Source organism: Belonocnema kinseyi, chromosome 5, assembly GCF_010883055.1.
Source record: "Belonocnema kinseyi isolate 2016_QV_RU_SX_M_011 chromosome 5, B_treatae_v1, whole genome shotgun sequence".
In the NCBI taxonomy this organism is placed as follows: domain Eukaryota; kingdom Metazoa; phylum Arthropoda; class Insecta; order Hymenoptera; family Cynipidae; genus Belonocnema; species Belonocnema kinseyi.
Genome location: NC_046661.1, coordinates 142424857 through 142440303, shown reverse-complemented (window position 1 = coordinate 142440303; position 15447 = coordinate 142424857). Strand labels below are relative to the sequence as shown.

Genomic DNA, 15447 nt, shown 5'->3' with positions numbered 1-15447 from the left:
AAGAGACCCTCTTTTCAAAATGGTCAGGAATCACGAAGAAGTGGGCAAAGGAGCATTTCTGTACAAAGCAGCGGAGGAGGCTGCTGAAACACTCGGACTTGATTTCAGTATTGGGGGTGAGCAAAATGCATCAAATCTAATCTGTCTCGAGTACTCACTTCTGAAAGCCCGGATTAAGAAAGCACAAGAGAAAAACTTTCGTGAACAGCTCCTTTATAAGAGGATGCACGGTATCTTCCACAGAAATGTGAAGGATCAGTCAATGTCTTGTGAGCTAACGTTTGCTTTCCTTAAATCGCCCGGATTGAAGTCTGGAACAGAGAGTTTCATTTTTTCATGCCAAGACGGTGTCATTTCCAGCTTAACATACCGTCGCCACATTTGGAGCCTAGACATTCCCGATGATAGCTGCAGGGCGTGCCATGCACACCCCGAGCATTTAGCTCATATACTATCTAGTTGTCGAACACATGCGGGAACGACCTACATTCAAAGGCACAATGCGGCACTAAGAGTGCTTTATTACCATCTCTGTCACTCCTACGGCATTCACCTTAATATCGCTCCTCTAAATGCTCCTAGGGAAATTGAGTTAATTGTCGAGAATGGGAAGTGCCGCATATACTGGAACTTTATATTCTCGACAATTGTTTCTGTTGCTCACTCGAAGCCTGACATGGTTCTTCTTGACTTCGAGAAGCGAACCATGTTCGTTATCGAATTTTCGGCACCAGCTGACAAAAACATCGTAGTCAAGGAGAATGAAAAGAAAGAAAGGTATCGAGACCTTATAAGGGAGTTGCAACGATTGTACCCGGAATATTCTATTAAACTGATCGTCCTTATCATCGAAGCTCTTGGAGGTGCCAAGCTTTCACTTGCTAATAGCCTAAAAAGCATCCCTGCGTGTCAGCAATATGCTAGAACACTAGCGGGAAAAAGGCAGAAGGCGGTTGTCCTTGCGTCACTCCGTGTTCTTAGGGTGCACGAGGCTTTTGCTGGATCGTCGTATTGATTCCTTTACAGACTGTAACCACCTATCTCACGGTTGTGACACGTGGTTGTGGCTGAAATTTTACCGCGATTTTGCTGGAAGCGGTTGCAATTTTTCAGATTAACACCCGCTCCCGGCGAAATCCTGCGGTTGTCCTTATGACAAATTTTTAATTATATATATATACATATATATAATATATGTATATGATGTTTTGTCACTAATATAAGATTATTTGATAATGCAAATAATAAGCCTTATGTTTTTTCTTTTAGAGTTAAATGAAGAACGAGAGAAACGACATAGCACAAAGTAGAATAATGCTGGTCAGCCCTCTTCCAAAAGGTCAAAATAATGAAGATAGAATATCCGCGGCATATATGATGCAGCATTCGAACTTTTAGGGAAAAGCATAAACTAAAAAAATATTAAATTAATATGATAAATAAAAAGATTTAACATGGACGCCAATTTTTTATGATAATAGCAATATTAAACAACTTGTAGGTTATTTAAAGGAATCTGTTAGCTCATCAGAGATGGTACTTTACTATCCTTAGACAAGCCTCAAAACCATAAAGGCAAAAAATCTACACAATATCGATTAAATTAAGAATCTTCAATAACAGAAAATGCCTAAAGTCTAATTAGACTAGATGGAAAATAATATTTCAAATTAAAATTAAAATTATTCCTTGAAAAAAAGATCCTACTCTTTCTTCACCTCATTGGGAATCGAACCCCAAAACCTCTTTACACGATCCTGTCTAGTCAATCTTGACGGTTTCTGTGCAGGAATTTGGCGAAGGAAACTGTACAAGATCCTGCAAAGGTACCTGCACTAACAAAGGAGCCTCTGAATGATCATGTACGGGTTTCTGTACTGGTTTCTTTGCGAAGAAAATTTAGGCGCAGGTTCCTGCACTGTAATGTGTATAGGAGCTAAGACACTATCGAACCCTCGTGGATTAGTTCCTACGCAGGTTCACGCATAGGATCCTAGACATGTTCCTGAACATGAACCCGCATCTCAATTAACTTTGTGCAGGAACCTTTACAGGATCGGTCAAAGGTTACCTCGTATACAGGTTTCTTTGCAGGCCCATGTACACTTTCCTTCGCCAAATTTTTGTACAAGAACCGTCAAGACTATCTATACAGTTTCGTGTGAAGTATCATGTACAGGAGCATGTACAGGATCTTGCGAAGTTCTCGACATGCATTTTTTAATGGGTCGAATATTCCCAGAACCAGTGATAGGAGAGCGCAGATAGCTCTGGCATGCGCAATAGTGATTCCTGTGTATTTTTAGGTTATTACATCCCATGTGTCAACTTGGTTGCGCATGGCAGACATTTCCGCGTTCTCCTATCACTGCCCGAAGCCTGGCCGAAAACCTTGGCTTCCTCCAGAGCCAGTGTTGACTTCGTAGTTAGGAGCTATACCTTGGTCTGCACCAGTAATTCATATGTGGGAGGGAGTCCTTACGTCCCCTAACAAGGCCCCTCGACGCTTAAAGCACTGCACCGAGAGTCCAGCCTACTTCAAGACTCCTGCCATGAGGATCAGAAGCAGGTCTACTTATCCTAGACTTGTAGCCACCGCTGCATCTTCTCTCAAACAGGCAATACGAGTAGAAATAGCAAATCGAGTTTAAACCAATCAATCCCATGAGACCGCCAAGCAGGCAGCCAATCAGCGCCGTTTCGGGACAACTTGCCCATTCAAGATGAGACAACGAGCTTGACGATCGACAAGCCAATTTCTCTTTCGTTCGGCAGCCACGTGCCAAGAGAGAGTTGCGGTGTTTACGCTCTTAACCTCTTGTTCGCGACTGCAAAATTAGTTTTGCTTTCGTTTGTAAAAATTAGCTTCCGTGAGAACTTTCTCAGTTAAAGTAAGGTCCACTCATTATTCTTGGTTATGTGAAACTGAGAATATTCACGGTTTCTTGAAGCTTAGTATTTCAAATATGAAGAACCCACCGAGTCCCCAAGCCTCCGGTATCTTACTATATATTTTTGCTTGATTATTGAACTTGCAAAAATCGGTATCTGTGATCGCTATCTCGATTATTTGTTCTCTGTTTTTAACCGTCTGACATAATATGTGCCCGGAAAAACTCGTGCTATCATTTATTTTGCTCTCGAAATTTCCGACGCCATGCGGGTATACTTATTAAATTCTATAGTCTCTTCTCATCTTTTTGCTTCCGAATTTTAAGGCTGTTGTGAATCTACTGTTGACTTGGTAGAAATTTCGCTTTTAGGATGTCATGATGGCCTCGTATAAAATTAATTTTAGTCTCAATCACGGAGTGATAATAAGGAGAGCGATCATGCTATACAAAGTGTCTCGCGTTTTTAAATACGGTAACTGTACATTTAGTGCAGACTTAGACGTTTGAAGCCAATGCTCATAACGAGGGGTCATGTGCACTGTAATTTGCTATCTCTTTTTCTCCCTTGAGAAGTGTACGAGTGAGTGTCATATTGAATGACAACAAAAAACTGAGATTATATTCCCTTAAATATTGTCAATCGAGTTTGCCAACATACGTGCTTATTTATTTCTGTGTTTTTGTACAGAAACAAGTTAATAAATTATGACCCGGTAACTATGGGTAAGTAATACAGATTTAAATGTGAGCATTGAATGATATAAAGGTGCAGATCGAATAATGTGACGGTATAATATTAGATAACAAATTTCTTTATTTCACGAAAATTAAATTTAAAAATTAAGATAGATTTTTATTTGTCAAATTTCAAACGGTTAAGTTTAGTTGACTTTGCAAAAAATTGAAGTAACCTTTATTTTTGCCGTTGGTGTGGTTTCCAGGCGCTGGCACTCACTCGCACACTTCTCGCAGAAGAAAAGGAGGTAGCAAATCACAGTGCGCATGTCCCCTTTGTTGGGAACATTGGCTTGAAACGCCTAAGTCTGGCAGTAAATGTACAGTTATCACAGTCAGAACTCATGTACGGAGATCGGTCTCCTTATTATTATTCCGCGATCTCGATTATATATCACTCTCATGAACTTGGTCCCTATCGGGAACCTAACTTCGTTCTTAAATTTTCGCATGGTTGGGATTTTAAGTTGATATTCGTTGTTGTAATAAATTTTTAACTTTCGGTTTCAAAGCACCTTGTAGTATCGGCCGCGTGAATTAACAATATTTTTAGCTATCTCTTTACTTTTGGGTAACACAGTATCAAATTAAAAATTTTGTATGGTTAGTAACACCATACATAAATGTGTCAACCTATTTCAATGTTAACCCTTAACATAATTTATTTACGGATAATGTGCGATTTTGACCAAACGAATTTTTTCTATGTTAAAAATGAAATCAGCCCTCTGACATTTCTTGTTATAGAGCTAAAGGTAGCCCATCCCTGAATACTCTGTCAATGTTCGGTTTGGTTACGATTGAGTATACGGTTGGCGCATGCGCGCGTGGCACCCAACTAATAAAACTTGAGATTGTAATGAATAACGATGAAAAAAAGCATTACAGCATTTACAAATGTCCCGCTATATATCATCAGTCACAAACGCATTTTTATAATGCAATTAAGTGATCTGATGAGAGCAGTCTGCCCAGACATATTGGACAAAGCCTAGTTTTTGCCCCATCTTTGACGGACTGGATTGCAGTCAAGTAAACGATGGGAGGACCTACAGCTTAAGGTGGGTTCCGAACCACCAGAACCTCAGGATAGGAACATTCAAAAATTTCTAGAGGTACCAGCTCAGGGATCGAATCCCGGACCTCTGAGGTGAAGTCCGAGTGTCTAACAAACTGAGCCACCGAGGCTTATTTATTATTATTATTATTATTATTATTATTATTATTATTATTATTATTATTATTATTATTATTATAGATTCTGGTTTGAGACCGTCACAGCCTCTGACGCCCAAGAGTGTTTTAGGCCGTTTGCAGCCAAAGACCACATCCCTCTCATTCTGATCTCACCGTTAGCCCATTAGCCCGACCTCACCGTTAGCCCATTCCTCTTTTGTGAATGGGCTCAACTGATATTTCTTGTCGAAGAGGTAGTAGCAAGTGGACATTTTGTCCCTGAGCATGCTCAGTGTCGGCCTCTTCGTGATGTCGATTGGTATCCGCATAACTGTCAAGATACTGCTATCGTTTACCCTATTTAGTCTCCAGGCCCTGATTACCTCTCCAGAAGTTTAGTTAAAGGCTTCTTCAATGTCCATGAAGGTTCCAATCGCTAGACCTTTCTGCTTCTGTTATCCTTCAATTAGGTCAACTGCAGTGCTCAGGGCCGTTTCAGTTGAATGACCAGCCCTATATGCGTGCTGTTGCTTGTGAAGAGGACTACTTGACAAGACCTTATCGCGGATATGTCAGTCCACGAGTATTTCCACTCTTTTTAGTAGGAAAGATGTGAGGCTAATGGGTCGGAAATCGTTGGGTGAAGTATAACCGATCATGCCTGCCTGTGGAATAAAGATTACTCTCGCCACCCTCCATGCTGCTGGAATATAACCCAACGTCAGACTAACCCTAGCAAGTCTCACCAAAGGCCCAACGATGATCTCACCAGCTCTCTGTAAGAGGACTGGTTATATACCATCCAGACCGGGAGACTTGTAAGGACTGAAGGACTTCAGGGCCCACCTGACCCTGGATGGTATCACAAACTCGTTGGCTAGCCGTCGTTTCGGGCCCAGTTCGGCTATAGGCGACTTTGATCGCCTCAGAGGTGCCGTCCCCCCATCTCCTGACTTTGTGAAGTCCAGGAAATGTGCCTTGATCAGGTGAGTCAAGGTATCCCCATCCGACTCTGAGTATCCCCCGCCAGGCAATATTAGAGTACCGAGAATAGCACCTGGATTTTGAGAAAGCAGCTTATCCTGTCTGGCTGCTTCTGCTTCTTCCACGATATCAGTGCAATCCTTCCTATTTCTTCAAGATACCTATCACCATCAGGCTTCTGTAACATAGCTAAAGCAGCGGGATATTTAAAATAACAAAAATAAACAAATTTTTTTGACATCATTAAGTAACTTTATTTTAAACATGAATGACAAAATTTCAAATTTTCATATATTTACCCAAAGTCAAAATTTATTTTCGGTTCTTTTTCGAACTTTTCGGTTAAAGTTTTAAAAAAGTCATACCTTCTTTTTTCCGACTTTTCGTATATCGAAAAGAATCACAAATTAAATAAATGTGCAGTGCATACGAAAAATATTCTAAATAAAGAGTTTTTTACTAAAGGTCCGAAAAAGTTCTGCAAAAACAGTCGGGAAAATCCTTGCTTGCTCCTAACACACAACTGTTTAATTTAAACTAGTTTTATTGGAACGATTTTACCTCGTTCAGAGACATTTTTTAAATATAAACGTACACAGTAAGATAAAATACTGACATGAATAATTTGATATGTTTCAACTGTTTCAAAATGAAGTGTTAATTTTGAGTATAGAATCTATGTGAATATTAGGTATTTTTATATCAAATTGATTTAGTATTAAAATGCGTAACGCCCATCCAGTTGCATAAGATCGTAAGCCACAAGAATCAAATTTTGTTATAACACCTGAAGAATGAATTAATATTCATTATTCCATTAATTGTCAGTTACGCGGATGTAAGCAAAACAATTATTGATACTTATCTTACAAAATTTCCATTTATCCATAAGTTGTTATATTACATAAACCATGGTATTAATTATACCAACAAAAATATAAACAAACTAATAGGTGTCAGGCTCTGTTTATACTTGTACTCTCATTTCATGGTGTGATGTGGCTTACGTCGTATTTCATTTACATACCTGAAGAGCACTTGTATTTATATAGAATAAGGAAACTTTATTTATTTTCCTTGAAATTGTTACATTTAGGAAAGAAACGTCATTGGCGATCAGGGCCGGTGGGATTTAAAAGCGGCCCTGATATGATTTATTTTCGCAAAGACTTTCCCATTTGAATAGAATTTTCTGTCCACCAGCCAGTTTTATATTGGGAAAAAAGTTGCTTCCGAGGGAGCCAAATTTTGAAAATAGGAGGGATGAGGAAAGAGGTAAGACCCTAACTCAGAAATATTTGATGCCACAATTGCAGAGGAATGAGTTGGCGTATTATCATGATGAAACAGAAATTTTTTTAGCACTTTTCTAAATAATCGATAATAATTATTTCTTGCAAGTCCCAGCAGATAGTCGCCATAAGCTTCCCGGCTGAAGACACGGCCTTCGCCTGCTTTGATGCAGATTCCTTTCTAGCAAGTCTTTGTTTGGTCTGTTCCCTTGTCTCGATCTGGTAAGAAGCCTTGCATTGAAAGTCATTACAAATTTCGATTCCCGAAGAATTGTTTTTCTGTCCCTTATTTTTTAATCCTCATTAGGCGGCGAAACTAACAAGATGTTAATCCCTTTCAAAGCCGATCAGACCTGCCATGCATAAACCTTAATACAATAAAAACCAAATTTTCGTTTGATGCATTAGGACGCACTCCAAATGCATGACATTTGACAAAACTAGTAGGATTGTGCACAGGCATACATCTCTTTATCTAAAAATATTCGCTTTATTGAAATATTTGTTAGGGCTGTTTTCTGGACACGAGTAGGTTCTGGGCAGGGCAAAACAAGGATGCAAGAACTCCTCAGTCTGTTCAACTATTTGTGTTCTTACTTTAGAATGTACAGGGACGTCTCGAACTAATTACGACCTGTCTGATCAACACTTCTTGTTTATGACTACAGGGCGCCACACAGGCCATGCAAATTACTCTCATCACCACGAAGGCTCTAACTCCGACCAAAACGCTGGAACTTATAGTTAACGCCACAAAGGCTCACGGCCGTCTATCTGCTCGTCTCGGCTCTCGCTCTCTTGTTCCGCGCACGGTTGCCAACTCAATGCTAAGGTTAATGCTATCCTAGCATCGTAAAATAATTGCTGCTATATGTTGAAGAAAGCTTTTTACTTAATTATTTTTAGAAAAATAGTAAACAAAAGTATCGACATGGGCTAAATTAAAAGAGATGGAAATTGTTTTATTTCTTGGTTGCTTAATAGTATCCAAAAGTATTCAGAAAAATTGTTAGCTCATTACAGAAAGGGATTCAACTTAAAAGATAACTTCTACTGCTATGAAGATTCAAACCGGAAGGATAAAAAGAGGATCCACACGTATTCAATTATTTTCACATTACCACTGGATGCGTGAAATTTTCCAATACTTTTTAATCCAAGCCTTTTCACCGGGAAGCTGAAAGACGCTGAAAGTCTTGTGGATTCCTCGGAAACAGCTGCAAAACATCTTTCAAATACGTAAAACGATTTCATTTTTGGTCAACCTTCGCCGAAGTCCTGTACAGGAACCGTCAAGATTACATGTACAGGTTCAAGTGCAGTATTGTGTACAGGAACATGTACACAATACTGCACTATCGTTCATCGCCATTTCTTTGATCGATTCAAACAAACACCAAACATAAAGTAATAGATCTATCTGGCTGGATATGTGACTTACATATATCCTCTGGTGCCGATAATTGCCGACCTTAGAGATCTTTCGCTGGCTCGTGTTTGTGTTAAATTAAAAAGTTTCTGGATCTGATATGGAGGGTCATTATTGTGGTATGACGAATAAATAAAGAAAACTTTTAAGGGAAACGTGAGATTTTATTCATGTGATTGTCAAAAAAGAATTTCTGTCCATGTTGAATCGTTTTATTCATCATATTAGTTTAATATTTTGTATAGCTTTTAATTTTCCACGCAGCATGGGCTTTCGATATTTAAATTTTTCGACCTTTTGGAAGGGCTAGCTAGCATTGTTCTTGTTGGAGTTGTCTTTCCTCTCTTTCCTCACTTAATTCTATAAGAAAAAATATAAATTTTATTATATAAACAATTCAAAAATACGTATAAAATTTTAAACTACTATTTTAAACTACTATGTGGGAAACTATCAGCGAAACTATATAGGAAACCATATAGGAAACTACATAGTAATTTGAGACCAGATTCCTATGTAGTTTTATATTATGGCCTTACCCACATAGCTATACTTAAATCTAGGTTAAAACATAGGTTCATGTCCGCCGACATTTTTTTGTTTTTAATAAAAGTAAATTAATGTGACACATCTTTATAGATAATTCAGTGTTTTTAATGGAAAAAGCTACAGTAAATAGAATCGAGTATGGAATCGATTGTACATATAAATGTATTTTAAAATTGTTGGTTTATTGAAAAATTGAAATACTAGTGAAAAATAATTCGGTTTTTTTAATAATTCGTGAAGAGAAAAAATGTATATATTTTATTAAGTCTGAAAACGTTAATTAACATATCAGACATCAAAAAAGCTATGGAAGTTGCCAGGGTTCAGCCGTCTCGCCAATTAGTCCGAGGCTTTAACTTCAAGCATTCTTATATTCTCGACGATTAATCTCAGTTGCGAGAAAAGGTACTAGCGCTGCACGCTGACAAAATGCGGAACTAATACTATTAATTCACCTGCGCAACTGATTAGTAGCGGGAAATTTAAATTAGTATCCCAATCATTATAAATATGATATAATTTAGAGCTTTCAATTGCAATTGAACTTAAAAAAGTAGAATTGTATTGTATTCGTAAACCATAAAAGATATTTAATTTTTCTTTTTTTTAAATTAAAGGTCACTGAAAGAGCTACAGCAAACTTACTTAATACATCGTCCAATCTCCATCACTGTCCAAAATAGCTTGGCACCTCCTAGGCATGTTTTCGGTAAGGGATTCGGCGTATTCAATAGGAAATGACCTCCATATTTCTTTAATATGACAAGAGAGCCGTTTCGCTGTTTTGAAAACATTTTTGGCTGTAAAGTCTAAATGATTTAAAAAATATAATAATTTCCACTTTTTCAAGTTCAATTACAATATAAAACTCTCAATGATATCGTCTTCATATTGAGTGGGATACTAATTTTGGTTTCCTGCTACTAATCAGTCGCGCAGGCCGATTGATAGTATTACTTCCGCATTTGGTCGGCGTCCAGCGCTAGTGCTAGACTTTATCGCAACTGAGATTAATCATCAAAGATATAAGAATGCTTCAAGTTCAAACCTCGCACTAATTGGCGAGGTGGCGGCAGCCTGGCAACTGCCATTGCTTTTTTGATGTATGATATCTCAATTAACGTTTTTGGACCTCCGTCTCAACCTAGGTTTAAGCATAGTTATGCGTGTAAGGCCATACTATAAAACTTTATAAGAAACTATATAGAGAACTATGTAGAAAACTATATTGGAAACAACATGGAAAACTATACAGGGTCCGGTCTCAAATTACTAAATAGTGAAATGGAAGCTTCTAAGGTTTCCCCTAAGGGTTTACATTTTTCTTGCACCTTCTTTTTTATTCCTTTACACGCCCCCACATACTTACTTGGTGGTGAAAGGGGGACCTACAGTTTAAGGTAGGTTGTGAACCACCAAGAGCAACAGCTTTACGTACTTAGAGAAAAACCTTTTTCTCTAGAGGTACCGGTCCCACGACTCTCCGGAGATGACAACTCCCTTGCTAGGCTAGTGTTTCACCGCATGGGCCGCCGAGGCTCTTCAAGAGTGCGAGGAGGGAATCGAACCCGCAAGCTGACGGAGTGGACCCAAAGCCTACACTTTAGCTCCCACGACCATTATCCCACTTAATTACTATATAGTATCCTATATAGTTTCCTACATAGGATTTTTCAATAGGGTAGGACGTATAGAAAAAATTAAATATTTTGCTTTCATTTTTGGGTAGGGCTAAAAAGTTTCTGGTGGGTAACAAAATAACTTCTGAGAAAGATGAGTCCTAAAAAGAAATGTCTTCAGTACGCGCGTGGTCGTTGTATATAAAAGCAGGAAACAATATCAGATTCTTTACTGCAAAAGGATCAAAATATAAGATATTTTTAACTATCACAAGCTTAAAAATGGTCATTTCTAATCCGGATAAGTAGTAGTAAATGCAAATTGTATCCACATTCTTAGAATTGACCCAATGGAAAGATATCCTGTTTTCCTGTGTACGTCTTAAAGTGACAGATAATCGTAAAATTCGCAAAATATTATATATTCGTAACTATTACAAGCCAAAACATGGTTATTCCTGATGCACGAAAGCGGTAAAAATGTATATTGTATCTGAATGCAGAGCAGTGGAGAGTGATATTTTTTTTCGCATAAATTCTCCTTTTGGAAACACACTTTGATAACCTGATTGGAATTAAAACCTTGTTAGCTTTACCTAAAGCGAAAGCCAAAAATTCAATTTTTGTATACGCTCTAGTCTACGGTACATGTGCAAAGCCATTTATAGTCTAAACAGATTATGTTTAATGTATATTTACGTTTACAGGTAATCTGTTGAAAAAGGCTTCACCAGCTCATTTCCTTAAGCAAATAAATAGATTTATTAATATCTTGAATTTTTTTTAGATTATATTTTAGTTCTTAAATTACCCGCTGAACGAGAAATGCATGTTAACCCTGCTGATAGAAACGCTGCCATCCATTATCGTACTTTCCAATACAGGCTCCACTGTGCAGCAACTTATCACCAGTTTCAGGCTCGACTATCTTTTGTTGACCTAGTCACGAGAGGGAAAATAATCTTTAATTAATTTTAAGTTTCAGAAGAATCGCTATTTTATCAAGCACTCCAGAGGCAAGAGACAGCTAGGATCTAGAAAGATTTTTTCAATAGAGGGCATCTGAAGATAACATTCCGTAAGGTTTCCCCGTCAACATGAGACGCTAATCATCATTCTTTGATTCAAGAATATGATCCTCCATAATTAGGAAGGATCATTAGACTTTTTAAGCAAAACTATCTAATATATGTTTCAGATTGAATTTTAGTTGATAAATTACCGTTTCGAACTGGATGCTCATAAATAGCTCCACCTTTGACCTTTCCAATAGGAAATGGACCACGGTACATGAAATCACCATCTTTGAAATGGACTGTTGTTTGTTGACATGGCGTTGGTTGCTGACTGGGCGTTTGTTGTTGACGTAGCCATGATTGTTGGCATGGTCTTGTTTGTTGGCGTGGTGTTTGCTGTTGGCACGGCCTTGGTTGTTGGCGTGGCGATGCTTGTTGTGGTCGCAGTAGTCGATCTAATCGTATAAGAAAAATATAGTGATTAATAGTTTAAAGATTCAATAAATTGACTAAGGGGCTGATTCAGAGGAATATTTTTTATGGGCATTCAAGGTTCGCCGATCCCTCTTTACTTTAAAAGCTGAAAATCACTATTCGAATATGTACCTGGGATACGGTGGTGCTCTTGGATCATTAACCTTTCTTGCCGAGTAAGTGGGTGCTCAATACTCATTTCCTCATCAACTATTGCGAGTTCCCTAAAATGTCTTCCAGGGTGCATGCGCCTTATCAGGCGCAATCCACGTTGAACTTTACGACCTGACGGTTGTGAACTTGATCCTGTACAAAAAAACAAAGGGTTTTTTAAATAAGGAATTTGTTCAAATGATACCCAAAGTTTTTGATTAAAATGAATGTATCCTAAGGGGAATTACAACTATTTATAATTAAATCGTAACTTCAGATGGGCGCAAGTTTTGTACGACTGCTATAAGGGCTGCAGTCGGGTTCTCTGGCTTTAAAGATATGCTACAATGGAAGCAGTATTTCTTTCGCATTATTTTAAGTGAACTTTAAATCTACATGAACTAAATACCTACATAAGACTTTGGACATAAAGCATTTGTGCAATTAATTTGAAAATATGTCTGCAAGTGCTGCGGACTAATCATCTCGTAAGAAATGTTTAAGGAATAATTTCTACAACAGCAATTTTTGATTTTGACCTCTTTAATCCCGTCGTATTATACCAGGAAAATATCCCAACTTATAATACCAACCGAAATTGTTTTTATTATTTAAATAATAAATGCTGAAGTATTCTTTAATTAATTTTCAATTATTTAAACAGTTATTATTTGTTTAAAGAAGTGTTTGCTATTTTGCAGTTCTGGGAAATTTTACGAGTATAATATAAGGGGATTGAGTATGTTAAAATCAAAAGTCATTGGTTAAAAATTATTCCTTAAACACTCCTTGAAATGGAATTAAACTTAAATTTAAAAAAAGGTAATGAGAAGTACATGTTGTCACCATTTTTTCGAAAACCGAATTTTCCCATTTAAAACACCATGTTTATTTTAAAAGCCGAGGTACATAGGTTAATGTTGGTAGAAAAAAATAGAGAATTTTTTTTCGGCAAATATACAACCACCCTACTGTGCTACTACAATGATAATATAACATATGCTTCAACTTTTTCAAAGCACAGTGCTAATTTTGAATACAGTCGATTTCTGGATACTGTGTATTTTAATATATGATTAATTTGATATTATAATATAATATGTAACTTACGAACAAAACTAAGAAATATCACAAACGTGAAGAGCAGAAAACAATCAAAAAATTTCATTTTGCTATAGACAAATCTAATTTTTGAAGACTTTCCTGAGCTGTATCTGATAAGATATGTACTATCCATTATTTTTGACACAGATGTTTACACCGATTTAGGCGGCTAGATCGAGTCGAGAAAATAAATCATTTCGCAAAGCGTAGTTTTATTGCTGCAAAATGTTCAAACTTTATTTACTTTCCTTGACAATGTTTGAGTCACGTGTGGCCAAGATCTAACGATACGCGTGACGATTAGAAGCAACAAAAATTGAAAACTAAGGTCGGATTAGAATTGGAATTCCAGTGCGATGTTACGATTTTGGAATATCAAATATAGATCTCAAAAATAGCAGGAATTTAGTGCCTCGTCAGTAGAACTTCATTTGGAAATATAAACAGAATCCAACTCAAATTTAGTTTGAAAATCCAAGTAGGTTACTGAATTGGCACATGCATCTGAATAGATCCTAGTGCCTATTGGTACTTTAATTATCTTAGGCTTCGAAGCTTCGTTAAAAGAAACAACTTCAGCATCTCTTGAAATTCCAAATGGAACCCATCGCAAGAAGGGGTTGATGGCTTTTGTTTGGAAATCACAACGGGAAACAGATCAGCTTCTGTTGGAAACTGAAAACTGAATCCATCAGTCGCCAGGGTATTTGGATTTTGTTTAGAAATCCAAACAGAAGCCGATTGAAACCTGGTCAGCATTTATTGGAAATTGCAAATCAAACCGATTAGATTCCTTAATCGGTAGGACTTTTGTGGAAATCCAGACAGGGTACAATAAAGATCAGCTTAGTGGTTTCAAGAGTGCCAAAAAGAACACATCCTTTTTCAGGGTTAGTTCAGTCTTGTTTCCTAATCCGAACAGAAATCATAAAAACCGAGTGCGGCATCTTTTGGAAATATTTATACTTCAACGAACAGGTAAACGTACTCTGCTGGGTTCTGTTTGGAATACACGTGACAAACATACACTTTCTAAATATTTTCGACAAACTCAAAACTATTCCAACCAGTGACCGTTTTTTCAGAAAATCTCCCAAACGCGAGCGTGTCAATTCTTATGATTTCTTAACAAAAACACAAAACTTGAGGGTCAGAAAATACCCTGATAAAAGATGTCATGTATTACACAAGATGGAATATAATCAATGATACCAATGTTGACACCCTGTCCTAGTGGAAAATTTGACAAAAAGTGGAAAATTGTTGAAAAAATGTAATTTCCTGACATTATTATGAAAGAATATTATTTAAACTAATAATAAATTGATTTAAAAAGGATGTCTCTCAACATTAGTTGATATTATTGTTTGAAACATAAGATTTGTTAACATTTGTTAAGTGTTAAACCACCCTAAATGAAGTTTTGACAAAAAGTGGACAAATTTCGAAAAAACTGCAATTTTCTAGCATTATTCTGAAAACATATTGGTTTTTTCTTATAGTAATTTTTTTAATGGATTTATTTTTTTTTAGGATTTTAACAAATTTCCAGGCGATAGCTATGAAAGTTGAAAAATATTTTTTTGGCTTTTATAGTCGATGGTAATTTCAATGTTGTGATACCATCGTGGTTATTTCTGTGGACGTGGTTATTCCCGAATAATAAAGTTCCTAAAATTACAAAATTGCCAAAATTTAAAACTATTTTATTGGTAATTTTTCGAATGACAAAAAAAAATTGTTTAATAATAAAAATTTCTGAACAGTTTATAATATAAACTAAGTTGAAAACTCGCATATAATAAAATTTCTAAAATTATAAAATAGTAAAATACAAAAATCCTGAACTGGAAGATTTTTACATATAAAATTCCCGAACAGTTTTTACTATAAACGAATTTGTAAAAAATTGAACTACTTCCTATAAAATTTACTTTTCGTTTGAAATTCTTATTTTTGTTCGAACAGTCAACTGAAATCTTTTTGAATGAAAATTCATCTATTTCTTTTTTCAAGATTCAT

The 15447-nt window shown here is 36.7% G+C and overlaps 1 protein-coding gene across 1 annotated transcript; it reads right to left on the bottom strand.

Annotated features, from left to right (window-relative positions):
• Nucleotides 1-8780: 8780 nt before the first annotated feature.
• Nucleotides 8781-13503, bottom strand: LOC117173373 (putative uncharacterized protein DDB_G0290989). Its single transcript, XM_033361893.1, has 6 exons — nucleotides 13432-13503; nucleotides 12301-12474; nucleotides 11901-12149; nucleotides 11490-11617; nucleotides 11378-11420; nucleotides 8781-8870 (listed from the first exon to the last, which is right to left on the bottom strand). The coding sequence occupies exons 1-4, from the start codon at nucleotides 13487-13489 to the stop codon at nucleotides 11511-11513; spliced, it is 588 nt and encodes a 195-aa protein (XP_033217784.1). The 5' UTR covers nucleotides 13490-13503; the 3' UTR covers nucleotides 8781-8870; nucleotides 11378-11420; nucleotides 11490-11510.
• Between the last annotated feature and the right edge of the window lie 1944 nt (nucleotides 13504-15447).

Bases quoted from the DNA above. Each gene is read 5' to 3' on its own strand.
- LOC117173373 (XM_033361893.1), bottom strand. From the start codon at position 13,489: ATGAAATTTTTTGATTGTTTTCTGCTCTTCACGTTTGTGATATTTCTT. The intron at 12,475-13,431 runs GTAAGTTACATA...TTTTTTGTACAG, and splicing joins GATATTTCTTAGTTTTGTTC to GATCAAGTTCACAACCGTCA. The intron at 12,150-12,300 runs GTACATATTCGA...TTATACGATTAG, and splicing joins AGAGCACCACCGTATCCCAG to ATCGACTACTGCGACCACAA.